Consider the following 23,331-nt stretch of genomic DNA (forward strand, 5'->3'; position numbering starts at 1 on the left):
ATTCTCAAACGCATTTCTCTGTAAAGGTTTACTATTGAAAGTATACTTTACCTACCTGTACCAAGTCCTGCTTGGTTCTAGAAATCAAATACAAGTATACATTTTTTATACTTACCCAATTGGTCTGGATTCAGTCTGAGTGTGTTTATCAGTCTTGATTGAGTGAATACAATAAATGCTTAACACACCCTCTGGATAAGCCGAACTGCTCGCCCACACTACCATAAAGAGAGCTTTTAGTACTTACCTAATTTAACCTCTGTTATACCTCTGGGGACTCCCTGGACTCCGTGCACACTATACCTTACTTTGGGATAGTGTATACAAAGCCAGCTTCCTACTGTAAGGTTTATTATTAGAGTCAATAACTCCGAGCATGAATTTCCATAACTACAAAAATGAGTGACATATTTGTGATATTTCTTGAAGTGTTTTTCATAGTCCTTACCAAAATAATTGATGGATCAGGGTAAAGTATACTTTTATTAACAAAAGAAAACACAAATTATTTGTATGTATAGTAAATAGGTATTTGTAGTTTTTTTTCAGTTGATCATTTCATTGAGCTTTAGTGCACTCTTCAAGTCAAACATTTAGTTACTGTCTATATTCAGCTGTTTTGAGCAGCAGTAATTAATATCTTATAGCTCATGTAAAGTTGTCAGCATTTTGTATACTATCTACCTTTAGGTATGGCATTGAGATACTTTCTTATTTTGGAGGCCATTTTCTTATGGGTCGTTGATTTCCGCAGATCCATTCTATATAGTTGTTTGGGTGCATCTTATTAGTAGGCATTTCTTGCATGTCTAGTTTAGTATTGGTTCATGTTATGTTGCTTGATGTTAAACAACAAAAAATTACGTTGATTCTGCAGAAGTCTTTTGTAGTGTGTTTGAGTGGGGGTGTCAAAGGAAGTTGTCATTTTTCATTCACTTAGGTGATCGTATATTCAAAGGCTAACATATGGAAATTGTTTTCTAGACTGCATTGCTTGTGTTAAAGCTAGATGTGACCGTATTCTTAGCAAATTAATCTGCGCTTAGATCCTATGAATTTTAGCATGCATTATTTCATAGATTCAAGACAGGAAATACATGAAAATACATTTGTATGTAGTAAATGTAAATGGAATTTGTTTATGTAGTCGGAAGCTATTGTGAAAATGTGGCTTTGACATAGTTCTCTTTGACCTATTCTAGATGGCCTGGAATATTTAGTTGTCCTTTGACTTTTTATACTGTTGACTGACCAAAACAGCATTTAAATTGAAAAAAATCTTTGTCTAGACCATATTATTATTTAACAATTTAGATATGATTCTTGCTTTTGCATAGTGATGATTTTGCCCTGTCATCGCTTACTGTAGTGAGACGTCGAGTGCTACGTCAAAGACCTACTGATGACGATAGTGACAGTGAGGAAGAACTTGCAGCATTCTGCCCGAAGGTAATGACACATTTCATTACAAGTGTTACAATTAATTTGTCTTGCTCTGTACAGTTCCATGAAAATAGTCACTCTTTGCTATAGGCTGTATAATATCAGTCTCCTTTTGTTTTTTATGTGTAATATTTATGATTGGAAAACAAATATTTGATTTAAATACATTGGTCCTTAGTGAGGAGAAACCCTTTTAAGGCAAGTACTCCTTATAACTGTCCTTGTAATTGGCACAAATTAATTAAATTATCTACTGTTTACAATCCTACATTAACTGACCTCCCTCTTCATGTGTGGAAAACCCATTCCTTTGCTTCAGTAGTGGAAGCGCACAACAATAATGTTATGTACTGACTCTTTACAATTCTTTCCACCTGGCTGCATTACCAGCAACTAACTGCTTTGCTAACTTTTTAAATACAAAGATTTCCACACCTGTATGACTTTCCGCATGTATATGTTATAGGTGATATGCACCCACCAATGCACATATGCATGCCCTCAAAAGTTACCCTTTTCTGCTAAATGGTGTAGATTGAAACCTGCGGTTTGATGTTTACACACACAAAAGTCTATATTAAACTGACATTGGAGCATTTGGACATCGCTGTTCAGTGTCACGACATACGAAATCTCATTGTTACTCTCACCACTCAGCGTTGACTTTGAGCATTTGCAACCTTCAAAAAGGCTTGATGGTTTGAAGGGTATTTTTGTTATTACCATATCTGTGGAGGGAGGAGTGTTTTGGGGATCAATATCCCCTGTTCATCACTCCATAGCTGCTGAGCTAAGTTCACTGTCTGCAAATAATGCATACATACATAAATATATTATTTCTGATGACCCTCAATAGATGCTGCTACAGTTTTTGGATCTTCCTGTTTGACCTTCAAAGGTTGTCATTTTGCCTAGGCAAAGATCTGTGTCCTCCACAGAGGAGACTGCCCATCACCTCGGCTCCCCCTCCAGTTTCCACTGCTGTCTTCTATTCAGCTACCAGCTAATCCCTTTGGTCTGCAGACTGATTCAAATTTGCAGAAAATGAGGCCAAAGAGAAAACCGACTCTATCCCTTCCAAAAAGGGATATGAACATATATACAGAATCTGGTTCTTAAACAGAATCTTCTTCTGGCTCACCTTCACAGATCTCACTATATGGTTTTATAAAATGTTCTAGGATGAGGGGAACTGCAAAGTTCAGTATACCGCTAGCGGGCCACAAGCGGGTGGTTTCGGTGATCCTAAAACCTTAACAACACATACTCTTGTTTCTCCTGGAGGCTGATTTGTGGAATTGACAGAGAAGTTTTTGACCTGAGCAATGACAAAGGTGGGTACATCTAGAGTATTGAAAAGAATACTGGACTCATAAGTAAAGTCCTCCATTTCGCACGATTGACCCTGTGCTGGACTGTGCAGTTTTTCGTTTGTTTTATAATAAGTAGCCAGGAGTTTGAAAATCAGGTGCCTGTTGCATACTCCTGCTATCTAGTGTTGGGTCCGGATATTTGCAAGTTGTTTTTCTTCAAAAAAGTATTTTCTAGTCATGAGCTAAGGTGACTCCTCCTTTCGATGATAGTGCGCTTGAGCATTGTATCCATTGTTAAATAGTTTTCTTTCTGCCAACGGGTTCGGATGTGATTTGCGTCACTCCGGTTCGAACCTGCCCTTCAGGTTCTCGGTGCGCAATCCACTGTACCCTCGTCGGTATTCCCAGTGTAGCGAATAGATCTGAAAACACAAAGAAGAGGATTGTGACGCTTGCCGATCGTTCTGATTGAAAAAGACTTTGCGGGATCGTCTGGCTCGACGAAGAGACATGCAGCGACAAAACATTGAATTAGTGCTGGAAGGTTAATTAATACCAGCATTCCCCTTAGACAACATGCATGGCTTAGGATTTAAACCATAGCTTCAGCAGTCTAACCTAAATACTCCTTTTGACAGAGAACACTTTTTTGGACCTCAAGTAGATGAGGCATTAGAAAAAATGGAGAAAGATACAGAAGTAGCGAAGTCAATGGGAGCTCTTCAGACCCCATCTTTCAGAGGCTCCTTTTACCGTTCATTTTATAGAGAAGGGTCCAAAGGTAATCCCTCAGACCCCAATGCCTCCTCCTATAAATCCAACATTCAACCCTCTCCATCTACAGGTTTCTATAGAGGGGGGTATATAGGAAACAGCTTCAAGGGTAGGGGTAAAGGTACGGCAACACAAACTCCTTTGCCCAATACATTTCCCCCTGATTATTTTACACCTGTCGGGGGAAGACTTCAACAATTTCTACCCATTTGGCAATCAACAACATCAGACAAATGGGTGTTAGACATTATCCAACATGGTTATTGCCTGGCTCTTACCAGCAGTCCTCCCAAATTTCCACCTCAATATCCATTTTCATTTTCCAATCTTTATTTCGGCCATTTGGCCATAAAAGATGAACAGTACACATATACATCACAGATAAATCAGTTCATGCAAGGATAAAACCATTGGAATGTATATACAAGAATGCTTTAAAAACTATGCATCTAAAATTTTAAGAAGGACCCAACGTCTTTAAAATACGGTTGCGCGTATGCCAAACCTTAATAAAAAATGTTGTTAATGCAAAAACAGTTGGGCCAGAGACATCAGATTTTAAAATCCTATACATTGGTGCATATTCCCTGCAGCCCATATTCCTTATCAGTGGGAGGAGCCAGTATTTTCTAGCTGCCTTGTAGGCTGGGCAGAAGAAAGCCACGTGTAAGTCTGTTTCCTCCATGGCATCACAGGCCGGACACTGCTTTGTAGTGGGGCATGGTGCCCAAGTGTTTGTAAAAGACCGGAAGGGCAGCGTGCCGTATCTCCATTGGAGAAACAGCTTCCTGGCAAGTACAGGGGAGATAGGATCCAATACCTTCTCAAACCTATAAAGGTCCTTGCTTTGCAAAAACACAGAGGATAAGGACCCTTCTGCCTGTATTACTCGGGCCCTAGCTAATTTTTGTTCATGATATGTGTTGGCCAGGGACCTTTTGGCGATGTTTGATACGGCATTCGCCGGGTCCGTCCATAAGTCGGGGAGCCCTATTTCCATACAAGTGGCTTGGATGTTTTTGACCCAGGGGATGTGAAGCGCTTTTGGATGGTTCAATAATTCGACCAATTCCGCCCTGTATTCTGCAAGATCGTTACTGCTCCACAGCCTACGCCAGAAAGCTATGGGTCTCAGACTTATTTCCTCGGCTAGCGGTCGTAGGCCCAAATCAAGCCTCAAGGGGAGGAGCGGAGTACTGGGCGGGAGTGCGGCTATCCGTCTTATGAACGTATTTTCCGTTAATGACAGACTCCGGCAAGGTGTATGACCCCACAATTCCGCCCCGTACATGTTCGCTCCCCTAGCCTGGGCCTTATATATCTGGATTAGTGCCCCCAATGGGCGGTATGATGAACCAGTCATCATCCGGGCGATACCCCCAGTTGTTTGTGTGAGTTTGAGGTTTGCCCTAGTCTGATGGGATCCCCAAGACATGGTTTCGTTAAGAGTCACACCAAGATATTCAAAGGTGGATACTCTCTCGAGTCGTACAGCTCCCAGTTGCGGATTCGGCCGCAATTTTTGACTCGGGTTCAAAACCATGAATTTGGTTTTTGTCACGTTGATTTCTAGCCCCCTGTCGGTGCAGAAGGCTACAAAGGAATCAAGGATCCTCTGTATCCCCATTGGGGTTTTGGATAGCAGCAGGGTGTCGTCCGCAAACATAATTGCGGGCACCCTGCTGCCATTCAATTTGGGGGCGTCAGTATAATCGGTGGCGTTTAGGTGAGCGATTACCCCGTTGACGAAGAGGCAAAACAGGGTCGGTGCCAACACACAACCCTGTCTTACCCCCCGGCCAACGGGGAATCTATCGGTCAGTTCCCCCGAACGCCCACACCTCACTCGGGCATAATTATTGTGATGGAGCCTCTGTAAGATTAGTAGGATGTCCGGGGGGACGCCCATCTCTGCCAGGACGCTCCAAAGTTTCCCCCTAGGCACCAGATCGAAGGCGGCCCGTAAGTCCACAAAAATTGTGTACAGACTACCGCCCTCGAATTTTGCTGCCCTCCAATAGATGAGGTTCAATCTAAAAACCTGGTCCACTGTGGATACCCCCCTCCTAAATCCCGCCTGGTAGGGGCTAAAGGCACCCACCTCCTCCATCCAATCCTGTAGCCGATTCAGCAAAACCCTGCCAAACAGTTTCTGTGCTACGTCTATTAAACTGATGGGTCTGTAGTTGGCTGGGAGCAGAGGCGAGCCCTTTTTAAAGATGGGGACCACCTCCGCCCCCAGCCAAGTACTAGGGATTTCCATACCGCCAAGGACTCCATTGAAAAGGGCAGTGAGGTAGGGCGCCCAGACAATGGGCTCTTGCTTAAACATATCCCCAGGTAAGCCATCCAGTCCCGGCGCCTTTCCCGAAGCCAGAGCTGAGATGGCAACAGTGACCTCACCCAGCGTTATTGGCTCCCCCTCATAACCCGGCCAGCCCGCCTCAGTTACAGCAAGAGATTCTCCCGGCTCAGAGCTGTATAAAGACTGGAAGTGTGCCTGCCACACCTCTGGAGCAATGTTGGGCTCTAGTGCCGATTGTAAGTTCCCCGACCCCCCGCTCACTATCCTCCAAAACAGACGATGGTTTTGGATCGCTAGTGCCTTGGTAAGTTCTTCCCACTGATTTTCCTCCCATTCGGCCTTAGCGTGGGCAACAAGTTTCTTGTAGGCTCGCCTACTTTGTTTTAAGCTATCCCCCCCAGCCCCTCCTTAATTAGTCTGAGGAGTTCTGCTTTTGCCCTTCTACATGCTAGGTTATACCATGATAGTTTGCCTTGCCGCACCTCTCTTGACTTTCGTGAACTGCAAGAGAGATGGGGGACCGCAGCTTTTATAAGGTCCTCGTGAGCCTTGTACAATTTGGCCTGGGAATCTTTGTTGTTTGCCTCGGTGTCCAAACTCCCCACAGTTTCCAAGATGGGAGTTATCCCATCATAGAGCATGGGAGTTTGTTCTTGCTTGTAACCAAGTGCTCCCACCTGATCCTTCTCCTGCTATTATCCAGGAGAAGAGCAGGTTTGTTCCCTTCCGCGTTGATCGCGAGAGCTTGGGGACCAGGATGGATAAGGTCAAGCTCAAGCGGATTGTGGTCACTATCGGACCTCTCCGTCACCCTAAAGTCCTGAATTGTTGGCCACTTCACTATTTGGGCCAGAACATAATCCAGGCGAGACTCCCTTCCCAGTCTATTATAGGTGGTTTTATTGGGTATGTCAGATTTCAATCGCCCGTTGCAGGCTCTAATTCCAAACTTTAGGGTAAGGGCTGTGATTTGTAGTGCTAGTGGGGTCCAAGCCTTCGGGGGGGGGAGCTTCCACTGGGGGCACTGCCCATCCGACCTCTTCTTCCGATGAAAACCCCTCCAGAAGACCGGGTAGTGGCTCAAAGTGGGAATTAAAATCCCCTCCTACCACATAAAATGAATCACTCGGTAATTCAGATATGTAATTCGAGAGTTCATCTATGGTCGGTGATTCCTTTGCAATTCCCACTGGCCTAGAATAAATGTTAATTAGAACAAGTTTAACTTGGTTAGGCCAGGATAATGAAACCACAAGAATGTCTTCAGAGTTAGCCGACAGCCGTGTTGCCACACAGCCCAAATGAGATGCAACCCAAGTCGTAAGCCCCCCTGATGGACGACCTTTGCCTTCCCACCTAGCTGGAATGAAAAATGACATGTAGCCTTGGTGACCGTAATCCTCTCTGGCCCAGGTTTCCTGGAACATACATACGTCTCCAGTCTCGATGTAATTTGCCCAGTCCGGGTCACCCAGTTTATTGGCCAGTCCAGCAACATTCCAGCAAATTAACCTCAAGTATTCAGGGGTGTTAGTTGCCGTGCCAGAAGTGTTAAAGGGGATGGTTTCAGACACCGTATCAGTCAAGAGTTCTGACACATTACCAACAGTAGGGGCAGGTGGCACAGGAAGTCTACAGGAGCCGTTATCCACAAGCACTGGCTCATTCAGTATTCCAGATGCATTGTCAACATTGTGGACGGATGGATCAAAAAGTCCTGTGGTGCCATTATCCGGAGTCACTGGGTCCTTCGGTGGTCCAGGAATTCGTCCAACAGTCGGGGGAGATGGCTCAAAAAATGTGCAGGAGCCGTTATCCCGAGGCACTGAGTTATATACGGAGAGTCAATCAACCCCATCCAAGCTATTCAAGCAATTAAAACGGTTGAAATGGAAATAGGGTGTGTCTGGCAATTGAAGATTTGGGCGTTGTGCAAAATCCTTGGGTCTGCGCCTATGTTCCACCCTTATCCATCCATCATGCGATGGAGCATTGTGCATGCGAATTGGAGGGAAGAAAAAGGATACTGGAAGGGTCTGAATAGTAGAGTCCAGTGAGCGATTAACACCTTCACAAATATGCAAGACAGTGCCCGGATCTTTAAAAGTTACCAAAATACAGTCCCCAATTATTGTTTTTCTGGTCCTCCCTAGCCAAGGGACCCTTCTAACCATAATGATCTCATTGTTAAAGTGTGATGGTAGGGGTCGGTTCCAATTCAGCCATTTAATCACCTTTTTCTTTAGGGATTGGTAGTCTTCATATTCTCCTGTTCTCAGGTGGGGGGCGCCTGCTAGTACCACCGTTAAACTATTAGCTTCTGGGGGAAGATCTGGTCTCCGTGGTCTTGGGGCTGGCCGACCAGGGGAAAATGCAAGGGCGCTGCCAGCTTCTTGGTGGCCATCATTAGTCCCTATCTCGGAGCTTTGAGGGGCGGCGACTGTTGATTGTGAGGGCCTACTGGCTAAAATATTGCGTGGTGCCTCGACTGAAATAGCCATTAGTGGCTGCAAGGGGGGGCAGTAGATGCGCTCGGAGGGGGGAGTTTGTTGGCACCCTGTGAGGCTCCTGGTTTAAGAGGGTTTCCAACAGGGGGATAGGGTCCCACATTTTTGGATTGCTTACTAACTAAGGTGTTCAAGGTAGTAAGAGATGTCTCTAGTAGAGTGAGCCTAATCTCTACTTTTTTCAGGCTATCGCTAATGGGCTGGAGAAGGGAACGGAATAGGAATTCTATACTCCCTATAGATATGGGCGGGGGATTTATATTAGGTGTTTTGGCCACTGGATCACTGTTAATACTAGCTATGTTAGAACTTGGGACCTTAGAGGGGAAAACAGTAGGCGCGGTTTCATTGTTCTTCCCAAATTGGAATACGTTTGTATGTTTTTTCCCAAAATCTAAATGAGAAAGTTTAGTTTTCCCCCGCCCCCCCATTGACTTCCTACAACGTTTGCTAGGTGGAGGCCTGTGCAGCTCTACCACAACACTTGGTTTTGACTTGCTCTTCTTATTTATATTCAAAATGGGAGTTTGAGTAACCAGATTCACTGGGGTAGCGCCTGTCATGGGAGGAGTTGTGTCTGTAATCTTTGTAGTCACCATACCGGGGGTGCTTGGAATTTCCCGGAGTAAAAGGGGGAAATCCTCAAGGGACGGGGGATTTAAGCTATTGGGGGGCGTACCTTCCTCTTGAGAGATAGGATACGGGATGATTTCTGTCAAGGATCTACTCTTCATGGATTCAATGGAGCGCCGTCGCTCCGCCCTACGTCTCTCTAGGGAGTTTTCTTTGGCCCCATCTCCTTTGGCAGATTTAAAATAATTGTCCAGCGTCCCTGTGTTGCTGCCCCCCTCCCTTGATGGAGTTTCACATGGTGCCGGCGAGGGCATCACCTTGGACAGAATGGAATGTGCAAGTACAATGTTAGGGATGTGGCCCAGCCCGGCCTCCTTCGGCCCCGGACGGCCACAGACGGTCCCGCCCTTGTCCCGGGCTTCTCCCGGCGCGCTCCCGCGCAGCGGTATTCACGCGTTATGTTAAACTGTGATTCAATCACCAGTCCGTTGGGGGCGGGGCGGGGAGGGAGAGCAGCCCAGGTGGAGCGGGCGCGGCTTCCTGGGACTCCTGGGATATGGAGTCCAGCCCTTTCGCTCGCAGCCCTCAGCCCCTGTTAAGCCCCAGCAACCAGCTTTCCGAAACTGACAGGAGCGCCCCTCTGCGATGCGGGACCCGCGCAGCGGGTTCCGCGAGGCGTGGAGGTAGAATGACCAAAGTATCCTCGGGAGTGCAGGGTCGGCAGAAAACAAACAGCCAAGTGGTCCCCCGAGGTGCAGGGCAATCCGGTATTTAGTCACCAGTCCGTTGGGGGCGGGGAGGGAGAGCAGCCCAGGTGGAGCGGGCGCGGCTTCCTGGGACTCCTGGGATATGGAGTCCAGCCCTTTCGCTCGCAGCCCTCAGCCCCTGTTAAGCCCCAGCAACCAGCTTTCAGAAACTGACAGGAGCGCCCCTCTGCGATGCGGGACCCGCGCAGCGGGTTCCGCGAGGCGTGGAGGTAGAATGACCAAAGTATCCTCGGGAGTGCAGGGTCGGCAGAAAACAAACAGCCAAGTGGTCCCCTGAGGTGCAGGGCAATCCGGTATTTAGTCACCAGTCCGTTGGGGGCGGGGAGGGAGAGCAGCCCAGGTGGAGCGGGCGCGGCTTCCTGGGACTCCTGTGATATGGAGTCCAGCCCTTTCGCTCGCAGCCCTCAGCCCCTGTTAAGCCCCAGCAACCAGCTTTCAGAAACTGACAGGAGCGCCCCTCTGCGATGCGGGACCCGCGCAGCGGGTTCCGCGAGGCGTGGAGGTAGAATGACCAAAGTATCCTCGGGAGTGCAGGGTCGGCAGAAAACAAACAGCCAAGTGGTCCCTCAATATCACAAACTCTCGTCACAACACCTACAGCTCCTCCAACAAGAGGTACAAGCTCTTTTAACAAAATAGAATCAGCTCCATTACAACACCAAGGGTCAGGCATTTACTCTCTGTGCTTCCTAATACCCCAAAAGGATGGGTCCCTAAGGCCAATTTTTGACCTAAGAAGGTTAAACCTGTACATACTGTCAGAACATTTCCATAGGGTTACCCTTCAGCAAGTGCTCCCACTTCTACAGCAAGACGACTTTATGTCCACACTAGACTTAAAGGACACATACTTCCACATTCCAGTTCACTCAGCACATCGCAAATATCTCAGATTCGTGATAGGAAATCACTATCACTTCAAAGTACTCCCGTTCGGAGTTACTACTTCACCCAGAGTGTTCACAAAATGTCTAGCAGTAGTTGCAGCTCATCTCAGAAGACAACAAATTCATGTCTTCCCATATCTAGATGATTGGCTTGTCAAAGCCAGCTCACACCAAAAGTGTTTGCAACATATTCAGACTACATTAAACCTTCTCCATCAATTGGGCTTTACAGTCAATAAACAAAAGTCTCCGCTTCAACCTTCACAAATGCAGTCCTATCTGGGAGTGAGACTAAACACTCGCACAGCTCTTGCCTCTTCCAATGGCCAGATTTCAAAATCTTCAAACTCTGGTACTAAAGTTTCAGACCAACCAATACTTAACAGACAGGACTTTCATGCAACTACTAGGAATGATGGCATCCTGCATTGCAATAGTGCCTCATACAAGATTACACATGCGTCCCCTAAAGGAATGCTTAGCACGTCAGTGGAATCAATCACAGGGTAAATTAACAGATCTAGTGTTGGTAGACAGCTGCACCCATTGCTCTCTGTAGTGGTGAAACACACAACTTATCGAAAGGATACAGCCTTTCATCGACTCTGTTCCACAGATCGTACTAACAGCAGTTGTAGCTCTCACAGGTTGGGGTGCCCATCCACAGAATCTAACAATTCAAGGTCTAAGGGACAACGAGTACAAACGTCGCCACATGAACTATCTAGAGCTTCTATCTGTGTATCTGGCACTTAAAGCTTTTCAGCCTCACCTCATAGGGATCGTTGTCCTAGTCTGCATGGACAATATGACAGCCATGTACTATGTACAAAAAGGGGAGGGGGGACACACACTGCAACTGTCACTCCTCTCTCAGTCCATTTGGCATTGGGCAATTCATCACAGAATTCATCTTCTGGCAGAGCTCCACCCAGGAGTGACTAATGAAATTGCCAACCTCAGCAGGATGCAGCAACAAATACACAAACGGGAACTTAATCCCCAGGTTCTCCTTCCATACTTCCAAAAATGGGGATTCCCACAAATAGATCTGTTCGCCACAGTAGACAACTCAAAATGCCCAAACTTTGCCTCCTGGTCCCCACCCCCTCTATCCAGAGGCAATGCTCTATGGATGAATTGGTCAAGGATATTTGCTTATGCTTTTCCGCTGGTTCGGACGCTCAGGCAAATATCACTCACACTGATTTTAGTGGCTCCCACATGAGTCTGTCAACCTTGGTTCACCACACTCTAGGAACTATCAGTGGTTCCACCTCAAAAGCTGCACCTCAATTCCAGCCTTCTCACTCAGAATCATGGAGAAGTCAGACACCCAAACCCAAGGATCTTAACCTAGTGATTTGACTCCTGAAGTCATAGTGTTTGGATACTTAAATTTGCCACCTTGTAACAACAGTATTGACCCGCTAAATGAGTCTATACAAAATATTATTTTTTACCTTTTGCATCTACAGCGAGCTGGCTTAGCCTGTACATCCATTCGGTTACATTTTGCAGCAGTAGCCGCATATTTGCAAAACAGACACCACTTATCTTTGTTCAAGGTTCCAGTAATTAAGGCCTTTATGGAAGGTCTTAAGAGTAATACCACCCAGAGTACCACCTACACCAGTTTGAAATCTTAACATTGTTCTTACAAGACTCAAGGGTCCACCTTTTGGGCCACTACACAATTGTACTTTACAGTGTATTTCATGGACCGTTGCCTTCCTGATCACTTCATTAAGGAGATTTGGTGATCTACAGGCATTAACTCTAGAAGAACCCTTCTTTCAATTTTATAAAGATAGAATAGTTCTTCGTTTCCATATTAACCAGTCAGTTGAATTACCAGTGTTACCTCAAACTGATTCGGTGGCAGAAAGAGCTCTTCACACACTTGATGTCAGAAGAGCGCTATTATACTATATTGAAAGAACAAAGGATTTTCGTAAAACAAAGCCTGTTACACATGCTGCACCTCACAAAGGCAATCCTATCTATAAATCTGGTATTTCTAGATGGATTGTTAAATGTATTCAAACTTGCTATGCTAAAGCTTAAAGAACTTTATACCTCCCAGAGCAAATTCCACTCATAAAATAGGAGCGTCTATGGCCTTTTTAGGTAACATTCCCATAGCTGATATTTGTAGAGCAGCAACATGGTCCACATCACACACCTTAACCAAACATTATCATGTGGATGGGTTGGCACGTCAACAAGCTAATGTAGGACAAGCAGTGCTAAAGACACTTTTTCAAACAACTGAAACACCTACTGGCTAGCACCGCTTTAAGAGAATACTGCTATATAGTCTATGCAAAGCATGTGTATCTACAGCACACATGCCTCGAACGGATTATGTCACTTACCCTGTAGGCATCTGTTCTTGGCATGTAGGATTCACATGCGCCCTCCCACCTCCCTGGGCTCCTTTAGTTGTAGCAGTTCTCATTATTTAGATTACATATGCATGAACATCTCTATACTACATTTACTTATTCCTGTCTCAGTCTTGTGGAGAAAACAATCTAACAATGGAGTCGATCCTCATGCGCACTATCACCGAAAGGAGGAGTCACCTTACCTCGTGACTGGAAAAGACTTCTTCGAAGAAAAACAACTTCCGGACCCAACACTAGATAAAAAGAGTGTGCAAAGCATGTGAATCTACAGCTCTACATGCCAGGAACAGATGCTTACAGGGAAAGTAACATAATCCTTTCCAGCCCAATTTATGTCTGGAAAACATCTGTCAACTGATGTTCTCTAAATTGAGAAAAATAGTGCAAATATCTTCTTTACAATCTTCGGTTCTAACTTACTGTCAGTATCCATTTCATGGTTTTAAACCAAATGATCGTAATATGTTGCAGGGTGAACTTTAATGTGCATGTGCTATGAAAGCAAAATTGAAACATGAAATTCTGCTTGAAATTGCTAGTTGAACGGTCAAGTACTTAAGATACACTTGAGTGCTCCAGGTCCTCTAAACCATATGCTTATTTTTATTTGTAATTTTTTCCAGCTGGATGATTCGGCTGTTGCTAAAGAACTGACAATTTCTGACTCTGAACATTCAGATGCTGAAATATCTTATACTGAAAATGGAACATTTAATCTATCCAGGGGGCAGACTCCCTTGACTGAGGGGTCTGAAGGTAAGACTATAGATGTTACCCTGAATTTGTCCAATCTGAGATCCTTCCAATCCAATAATTGTTCATTATTGAATCTTGGACTTAGAATCACCATTGTTTTGTTTAGCATCTTAGAGCATATACAAATAGTCGAAACAAAGCTTCTGCAGCTTAAATTTGTACATACTTGTTACAGATTGTGAAAAAGTCAAGTAATAATTCTATCTCAAACTGGTAGAGTACACACTAATGAATACTACTTATTTTTAGGTTTTGGCATAATTCCAGGCACTGATATAGTGCACATTTTGGCATCCTATCACCTGTATGACTTCTTCAAACCCTTGTGTGTAATTGAAAATGTTTTTGCTTAATCAGCTTGAGCTTTCCCTGCCTCTATCTCTCTTTCTGCTTGCTTTAGCTCCCTTATCCTGACAAGCTATCTTTTCACTTACTCTGTCGGAGCTCTTTTAGGGCTAGTGGTCAGCTAGTCTAAGATTTGTTACTCCCTGCTTTTCTCCTTTTCATTATCATAACTGGGTACCATTGTATCCCTTCTTCATGTTTGTAAACTATCCAATTAAATGTTTGTGTAGACTTAACTTATTTCCTCTCCTCTGAACTTGCAGAGATGCATGTTCAATAATTTAAAGCACAGGGTAATATGCAAATCTTGATTATGTGCTATTAGCTTAAAAAAGTAACACCTTCTCCGTTATTTGGATCATTTGTGATATCCATAATCTAAAATTCTCCACACATGGAATTCTAGGAGCAGCAGTTTAAAAAATATTTTTACAAAGAAAACATGCTCCTAAAAGACAATATTTCTACTTAGTCTTTTTTGGTTTTAATAGTTAAATCCAGTTAGCCAAATTCACACCTTGGTGCATTTGACTGAAAACGCCACTGCTCTACTAACCCCAAAACTAAAGGGAAAATATAGTATCTAACAAGATGAACACATACTGTACCTATTAGACACGGCACTTCTAGAAGCTGCTAGCCTTCCCATCATGCAGTTTAGGGTCAATGCAAGAGTTTGTTTTTCCGGCTCACCATAAAAGGATCCCTAAATACTGTTTCCTTTTTCAGGCTATTTTTTATGAATACCTGTTTGTTTAGCTTCCTTCGACTCCTTTTGTCATTTACTTTGGATTCCTTCTCTTTTCTTGCAATAAATACCCCTTTTTCTCTGAGATGTTTCTCTTCTCACATTTTCTCCTTTGCTCTCCATGCTTGCTCCTTTTAACAGGTGCCCATCATGTGGAGATAACATGTCCTGGATGAATTAACACAATATTTGTATCATCTGTCTTCTGGATTCTAATTCCGTCAGGAGGTCTAAAATTTGTCTGGAGATTCTATACAGGTGCTTCAGTGATGGGAAGAGAGTGAAGTAGTCAAAGTGAACTAGGAGGAATGACTTATTCATACTCTTCTTAAGCCCCCCGTGTGACCATGTCCGATTCCACTTAAAACCCTCAGATCACTTCTTGACTTTACAGTGCTCCTGGTCAACCTTGGGGCATTCAACTTTGAGATGTTTGTCGTCAAGACAGTTGACATGGAGGTATTTAAAGTAGAGGATTTCTGGAGTTTCCCAGTAAGTATTTGGTCATTTGTTTTCATTGAGTTTTATTTCAGTGTAAAGGGCTAGGAGGTATCCGCCTGTCAGCTTCATAATTGGAACAAGCCAGACGCAAATGTCCAGTGAGAAGGTGAGAAAACTGAAACATCAATGATGCTTCTCCAAATTCTCCAGAGCAGCAAACTCGTAGAAAAAAGCTCCCACCTGTTCTGTTGGTGGAGGCTGACTCATAAGTCTCTAGCGGGTATATCTGCACTTTTGGGGATACTAGCCTTTCAGTGCCTTAGGAGGAGCCTGCTCAGAAGAGGAAGAACATCACTGTAGAAGCACTAATAATTCCAACAGCTCCCGCAGATCCAGATCTCCGAGCCCTTGGAAAAGGTTCATACATGAGTGGGTTGTAGATGACGTCTCCAGAATCACCAAATTCAAAATTATCCCCTGTAGATGTTGTGAACTATTTTCAAGAGGGTAACAAACAGGAAAGCTCCAGCCATGAATATCGAAGTGTCCACTCCTGGTATAACACATTAACGCATCCTCTTTCTTTCACATTCTTCTCTCAAAACCACAAGTGAGGGCCATGGTGACTCTAATTCTTGGCATTCTGGAAGATGCATACTTTCTTGACTCCTATCTTTTTTGTAAAATTCTTAAAACAGTTTTCTAAAGAAAACAATAATTTTCCTCCAGGGGATCCTCGTCAAAAGCAATGAAAAGTCCTGCCCATGCGCGGGGATGCTGGAGCACTTAAAAAAGTATACATGTATGTATAACAATCCTTTGTACTTATAATATAAATTTTATATATATATATATATATATATATATATATATATATATATATATATATATATATATATATATATATATACATACATATATATATATATATACATACACGTGTTTGTACTTTTTTAAAGAAAATTCAATTAAATCTGGTCATTTTTAGCCTTTTTTTTTGCACACACATCCATATATTTATTTACATATATATATATATTTGCATGTTTGCAGCCTAAAGAAGGCTAAAAATGGCCAGATTTCATTGCATTTAAATTTTGAAAAGAAGCCAGTTGCACACACATGCGTCAAGTGACCATCGAAAATGTTCTCAAGCTATTTCAAAAGGAAAAAGAAAGGGAATATGAGACTTTGTTAGGTTTTCTTCCAGCAATCAAAACGACTTCTCTCTTGTTCAGACAGACAAAACAACAATGTAATACCTGAAAAAGCATGGAGGGACACATTTGAGAACTGTGTCCCTAGGATCACAAGCCATATGTAAATGGCTTATTGCAAGGAACTTGACAATTATAGCTGTCTATCTCCCAGTTGCACAGAACATGGAAGCGGCGACCCTCAATCAAACCTTCCAAGAAACCACAACTGGATTCTAAACGACAAAATTGTACAAGAAATGTCCAAGAATGTGACTTATTTCCTGACATGAACAAAAAAAAATACCACGACCATGCCTACAAATATTACCCGCTAGGAATGAAAAGGAATGCTCTTTAGATAGACCGGTCGAAGTAATGCCTCTTTGCATTTCCACCAGTACCCCTCATCACAACAGTTCTGACCAGATTTTTTCGGTCCAAAACCAGGATGATCATGATTGCACCAGAAACGCCTTATCAATGGTGGTTAGGGCCGGACTTGAAACCCAAAGTAGCCCTGGCAATTGTGACAAACCAGTCCCCCATTCTGCTTTTGTTACTGGAGGGCAATGTAACAGCACTGCTGCAAAACCGACCCCCCAGTAATAAAAACAGCCCCCACCGCGTCAAAATCGCCCCCAACCTTCCAGCCTCTTTAGGAAACGCCCGATAGCTGCTACAGCCCTGTTGGTGGTTCACAGACCATCACCTATCGAAACGACGGCACAAGAGACTGCTTTGCAGACAGGATCTCTTGTACAAGTTTGGGGCCAGATTCTACACCCCAACCTTCCATCACTAAATTTAGCAGCATGGCTCCTGAATTCCTGCAATATGGCAGTCTGTTTTTTTTTTTTTAAAGAGTGTATGAACATTCGAAGAGCAGCTAAAAAAAAATCCACAATAAAATCATATGCCCTCAAGTGGAAGATGTTTTGCATTTTGTGCATCCAGATTCGCCACAATCCCACCTGTCAAAAAGATGTACTGATAGCATATTTTCTTCATCTATTCCGAGGCCTCAATCACAAGGTATTAAATAGGGCTTTTCCATGTATCCAGTATTGGGCTATCTTTCCTAGATTCACATGCCTGAATCATTCCCCGTCGCCGAGATGGGAGTTCCACAGTAAAATACAAAAGCAGTGCCATAAGTAATAAATAGGCTAAAAAGGCCAAAGGCCATATCTTAGTAGCCTATCTATGTCCTTTTTCAAAAAAGGACCAAAAGTTGGTTCCAGCCAATAAGCTGCCATCACCCTCTAGAATACTCCCAGAAAAGGCAAGTTCTCCTCAGATTGTCACTGCACGTCGTGTGGAAGGGAGTCTCCTTGAGTGCTACTCAGTTTTTTCCTTCTATTCAGCTCTTCTGAAGAAAATGTGAGATAAGAAAGGCCTCTTCCGCCCTTGCAAGACCTGTGGAAGAAAAGGGTCCATGTAGATGATTTACATAAAGATTGTATTTATTGCCTTTATCCAAGGCATGAGGTGAAAGATTGTAAAATCTGTCACACCTTTTCTAATAAGACCCTCAAGGACAGAGAGGGAAGATTACTTTTGTGGCTTCATTCCACAAAGGAGCAGCCTAGCTCCTCAGATGAGGAAGAAAGATTGCCTTCAACTTCTCACAAGAGTGCTAGATCACAGGAAAGATCTTCAGGTGAGGGAAGGAAACATCTCAAGTCTTCCCAGGAGAAACCTGTGAGTAAAGAGAGGAGCTCCAAACACTCCTCTGAGCCATCTCTGTCACCTCTTCGCCTGCCAAAAAAGAAAGAGAACGTCCAAGATCATCTTCTACTGACTCTGTTAGTAGAAAACATGTAAAGAAATCTGTGTCAATGACTATTTCCCTGTCATTGTTGACGACATCTGTGACTTCGACTACGCCAACCGTCACCATCTGTGACTTAGATGACGCCAACCGTCACGACGACTGCGATTCAGTCACCTATTTCATTGACTAAGCTCTCTATTGTGACAAGATCTCCATTGGTTTCATCCGTCAACGACAACTCATCGACGAAGAAACCATCAGAAAAGATATCGTCGACGAAGGCACCGTCGACGACGACACCTTCGTCGACTATTGCTACACCGTCCAGGACCGTTTAGTCGACTACGGGGATTCCTTCAATAGTAATTTCTGGACCGTCAACGAGGATTTCTCACACCGTGACTGTTTCAAATGCTTTTCTTTCTCCGCCTTTGCAAGACTATAGCAAGGTGTCACCCTTGCTACCATCTCCCCTTTTGGAGGGTTATATTGAGGAGAAGGATGATGAAGATGAGGATGGTCTAAATGGAGTAGCTCATAGTCCATCGGAGCTACATGTGAAATGCCAAGATGACGATGATGAAGAAGAAGATTATCATGAGACTCGTTGTAATCGGGAGCAATACATGCCTCCTCGTCATGCTTATCAGTTTAATCCTCGACAGGAAGCACCCCATAGAGAGGTGGATCATCTACCTCTGTCACTGATTCAGGATCTGCAGGCCATGTTGGCAGGTTATCGGCAGAGATTCCCTCCTCAACAAATTCCACCACAAGCTCTGGTTCCACAGGAGTTACCGGTGACAGTACTAGCGCCTCAAATACAACACGTGAATGCAACACGTCCAGTTCCGGCTTACCCTGAAGTTCACAACACTTTCTCTTCGGAAGAGGAAGTGGAAGAAGGAGAATTACCGGATCCAACTGCTGTTCCGGATCCTTGGGATGATTATATAATTCCGACGCAGTCACCTCCTCCACACCTACCTTCCGATTCTTCCCCTGGCGCATCAGGGGGTTTCACAATTTAATGCAGAGGACAGCCAATAGGTTCCATGTACCTATCATGGTGAAACAGACAGATTGTTTTCTGCATGATTTTAAAGAGGACACAAGAAGGATTGTACGGTCGATTCCGATTAGCGACTATATTTGGCAGGAGGGCATGAAGATTATGAAGACACCAGCATCTATACCAGCGGTTCTGCCCCGTGTTGAGAAACAATATAACGCTCCTGAAGATAGTCCATCTTGCTTTGTAGGAAATCCAAGGCCAGATTCTGTTATATCTCAGGCCGCACAGAGATGGTCAAAGAATCCAGCAAAACTGATTACTAATCCTTCGGACAAAAAGCGATGTAGGATGGACCACGTGGGGAAAAAATTCTTGGCAATGGCAGCGGCTACAATTCGGGCAGCAAATGCGCTAGCCATTATCGGCCGTTATGACCTTCAATGTGGTCCGATATGGCGGGGATGATAGACCTCATCCCGGAAGAAAACAAACAGGACACTTGAAAGATTTTATTGGATGGTGAAAGAGCTACCTCTGAGACTATTGATTGTACCTTGGCAATAGCAAACACAAGTTTTAGGCAGTTGGCAGGAGCGGCAGTACTTAGATGCCAGGGGTGGCTGAAAGCTACTACCTTCAGACCTGAGGTTCAGGTTAAATTTCAGGACATGGCGTATGATGGAGAGTCGCTTTTTGGTAAACATATTGAAGACGCTCTTTTGGCTATAAAGAACGATACAGATACCACAAAGTCATTAGGGGCTCTGCAGTATAGAAGAATACCATTTAGAGACGCCACAGGGCGAGGATTCACCACCTACAAAGGAAAATATTAAGAATATCAATATCGTCAATCTTACAACCCTCCATCGTATCTCCAATCCTCAGCAGCTGGTTTCTCCCGCCAGGGAGGTCGCAAGCCAACACCTCAACAGGGCCATGACTCTGGCAGAATGCAATGAGTGCATCAGGGCATCAGTCAATGTTCCCTCTCTATCTGTGGGTGCAAATATTTCTACTTTCGCACAGGGGTGGCGCAAGATCATTTCAGATCGCTTGGTGTTGGACCTAGTCACCAAGGGCCACACCCTAGAATTTATTCAAAAAACACCTATTACTCCGCCCAGGGGTCTCCCTCCCCCTCGTCTTCACTAACTACGAAAAGAAGTCTTGATAATGCTCCTCAAGGAAGCTATAGAGGAAGTCCCATCCAATCAGAAAGGAAGAGGATTCTATTCTCGTTTCTTCCTAATAAAAAAAGTCAGGAGCATAGCGACTGATTCTGGACCTAAGAAAACTCAACAAGTTTCTAAAAAAAAAGACGTTCAGGATGGTGACACTTTCTGATATTTTGGGATGCTTAAACAAAGGAGATTTCATGACTTCTCCCAATATGGAGGACGCATACTTTCACATCCCAATTAACCCAAAACACCGGAAATATCTACGGTTTACAGTGGCTGGTACCCATAATCAATTCAAGGTGCTCACGTTTGGCTTAAAGTCAGCACCAAGGATCTTCACCAAGTGCCTAGCACCAGTAGCTGTTGCCTTGCGATCTCAGGGGTGTCCAGTTTTTCCATACGTCGATGATTGGATGCTCAAAGCCGCATCAAAGCAGGAAGCCGATCAGACAACGGTAGCTGGTTTCCACCTGTTCAATAAATTGGGACTCACTTTAAACAGAGAAAAATCAAAATTGCATCCAACCCAAGTAATTTCGTTTCTGAGAGCATCACTAGACCCCGTCCAATGTAAAGAATTTTTTGTCTCAAGAGCGACAGATGCCTCTCCAAAGGTTGGCATGGTCCATTTCAAAAAGCTATGGATGTGCTCGTCAGCGATAAACTTAGTACCTTTAACGAGGCTAAAGATGAGACCTTTGAAGGAGGAACTGCAGAAACATTGGCTAACTGTAGGATCTTTCGGAGATTTAATTAGAATCACAACAAGGATGGTGAAGGCACTTCAATGGTGGTCTCAGACGGCGAACCTTGCTCAAGGTTTAACCTTTCTCCAAAGCATCCCGGATTTCATTCTGACGCCTCCATGGAGGGATGGGGAGGTCATCTGCAGGATTTACAAATCCAGGGAAAGTGGTCGTTAATGCAGAAAAGACAACACTCACAACAAGGATGGTGAAGGCACTTCAATGGTGGTCTCAGACGGTGAACCTTGCTCAAGGTTTAACCTTTCTCCAAAGCATCCCGGATTTCATTCTGACGCCTCCATGGAGGGATGGGGAGGTCATCTGCAGGATTTACAAATCCAGGGAAAGTGGTCAATAATGCAGAAAAGACAACACATCAACAGCTTGGAACTCAAGGCTGTATTCTTATCTCTCCAAGCGTTCCTTCCCAGGATAAGCGGTTCTTCAGTGCTAGTCTGTTCGGACAATACGACCAGCATGTACTACAGAAACAAACAAGGAGGAACGAAATCCATAACGTATCTCAAGAGGCCCAGGAATTATTGGAATGGACAACGTTCCACTGAATCTCTTTGAGGGCCAAGCAAGTCAAAGGTCTGCACAATGCTCTGGCAGATACACTAAGTAGGTCCCAGTCCAGCTGCCACGAGTGGAAGCTAGAGCAAACACAGGTGAACAGGATTTTTCTCAGATGAGGGGAAGCCAACCCTGGACCTGTTTGCAACGAAAGAGAATACAAAATGCCAGTTTTACGCCAGCAGGTTCTCACAACCGGGGTCAAGGGGGAGTGCCCTTTTAATGCGATGGTCCGGGATCTATGTCTACGCCTTTCCTCCCATCCCCTTGATAACCAGGATACTAATCAAGATGAAGTCAGAAGACTGTCACCAAATTTTGATTGCTCTGCATTGGCCAAGGCAGTATTGGGTCCGGGAACTACTTCTGTTGTCTCAGGACAAACCCATACGTCTTCATCCATCACCAACAATGTTAGAGGAACAAGGGCCATGCATGGCTCCTGAATTCTTAGAGTTTAAGGATCTCAATATTTCACAAGACTGTAGAGAAATACTGGCTAAATCCCATGCTGAAAGCACTATCAAAACATATTGTCTGCAGTGGAAGAGATTCTGTTGCTGGTGTGAAAAGAACAAAGTTCATCCAGCGCAAGCTCCTGCTGAACAGATTTTGCCTTACTGTTGCTAGCTAAGTGTGGCCTCACTTTCTCTTCAGTTAAGGTTCATCTGGCGGCAATTTCCTGGTACAGGAAATCTCAGATTCCTTCTCTCTGTTCAGCTACTCTCATAAAACAATTCACGAGGGGCCTTTTGCACGCTTTTCCCCCAGTACGCGTACCTCCTCCAGAATGTAAGCTCAATGTGGTTCTAACACAATTGATAAGACGACCACTCGAACCAATTCATAAGGCAGAACTTCAATTTCTCACATGAAAGTTTACGCTCTTGCTGGCTCTTACTTCGGCGAGAAGAGGGAGTGAATTGCAAGCGTTTACAATCAAATAACCTTTCTTATAATTTACAGAAAATTACGTAGCCCTTCGGACAATTGCTAGGTTTATTCCGAAAGTGCCATCACAATTTCACCTAAATGAACCGGTAATAATGCAAACTTTCTTTCCAAACCCATCTAGTCCGGCCGAACGGGCTCTACATACAATCAATCAATCAATACAAAGTTTATTGTGTAGGTTACTTAAAACCAAAACAATATAAAACATTAAAAAGAATGGCATACTAGGCTGAGAAAAAAGGAAGACGATGGGTTCGTACAGAAGCTGGCACTTGGTGCCCCAAGATAACATTCAAGGCATACAAGCAGTATTATTAAACTTAGGATGTTTTACTAATTAAAATGTGTTATGAACAAGCCGGTTTAAATATTTTTATACAAAAGTAAAGGAAAAAAAGGTTTTAAAATCAACCGCAAGTTAGAGTGAATGCATGACAGATGTTAAAACTCAAGTGCAAAGAGGTGCGTAGGCTCTACATACATTGGATATCAAAAGATGTTTGAAGTTTTAACATTCACAAAACAAAGGTAATAAGGAAAGCAGATCAACTTCTGGTGGCATACGGTCAAGGGAAACTCTTAACCGCAGTAACGAAAGCCACGATCGCCAGAT

General features: G+C 44.0%; 1 protein-coding gene across 1 annotated transcript in view; it reads left to right on the forward strand.

Moving 5' to 3' along the window:
- The window catches only part of RETREG3 (reticulophagy regulator family member 3), a 409,160-nt gene that overhangs the window by 346,155 nt on the left and 39,674 nt on the right, over positions 1 to 23,331 (forward strand). Inside the window, exons 7-8 of the mRNA XM_078645370.1 lie at positions 1,370 to 1,449; positions 13,604 to 13,736. Coding sequence (XP_078501496.1) covers positions 1,370 to 1,449; positions 13,604 to 13,736 — 213 coding nt within the window. The remainder of the gene's footprint in view (positions 1 to 1,369; positions 1,450 to 13,603; positions 13,737 to 23,331) is intronic.

The sequence above is a fragment of the Lissotriton helveticus genome, chromosome 5_1, assembly GCF_964261635.1.
Source record: "Lissotriton helveticus chromosome 5_1, aLisHel1.1, whole genome shotgun sequence".
NCBI classification, from domain to species: Eukaryota; Metazoa; Chordata; class Amphibia; order Caudata; family Salamandridae; genus Lissotriton; species Lissotriton helveticus.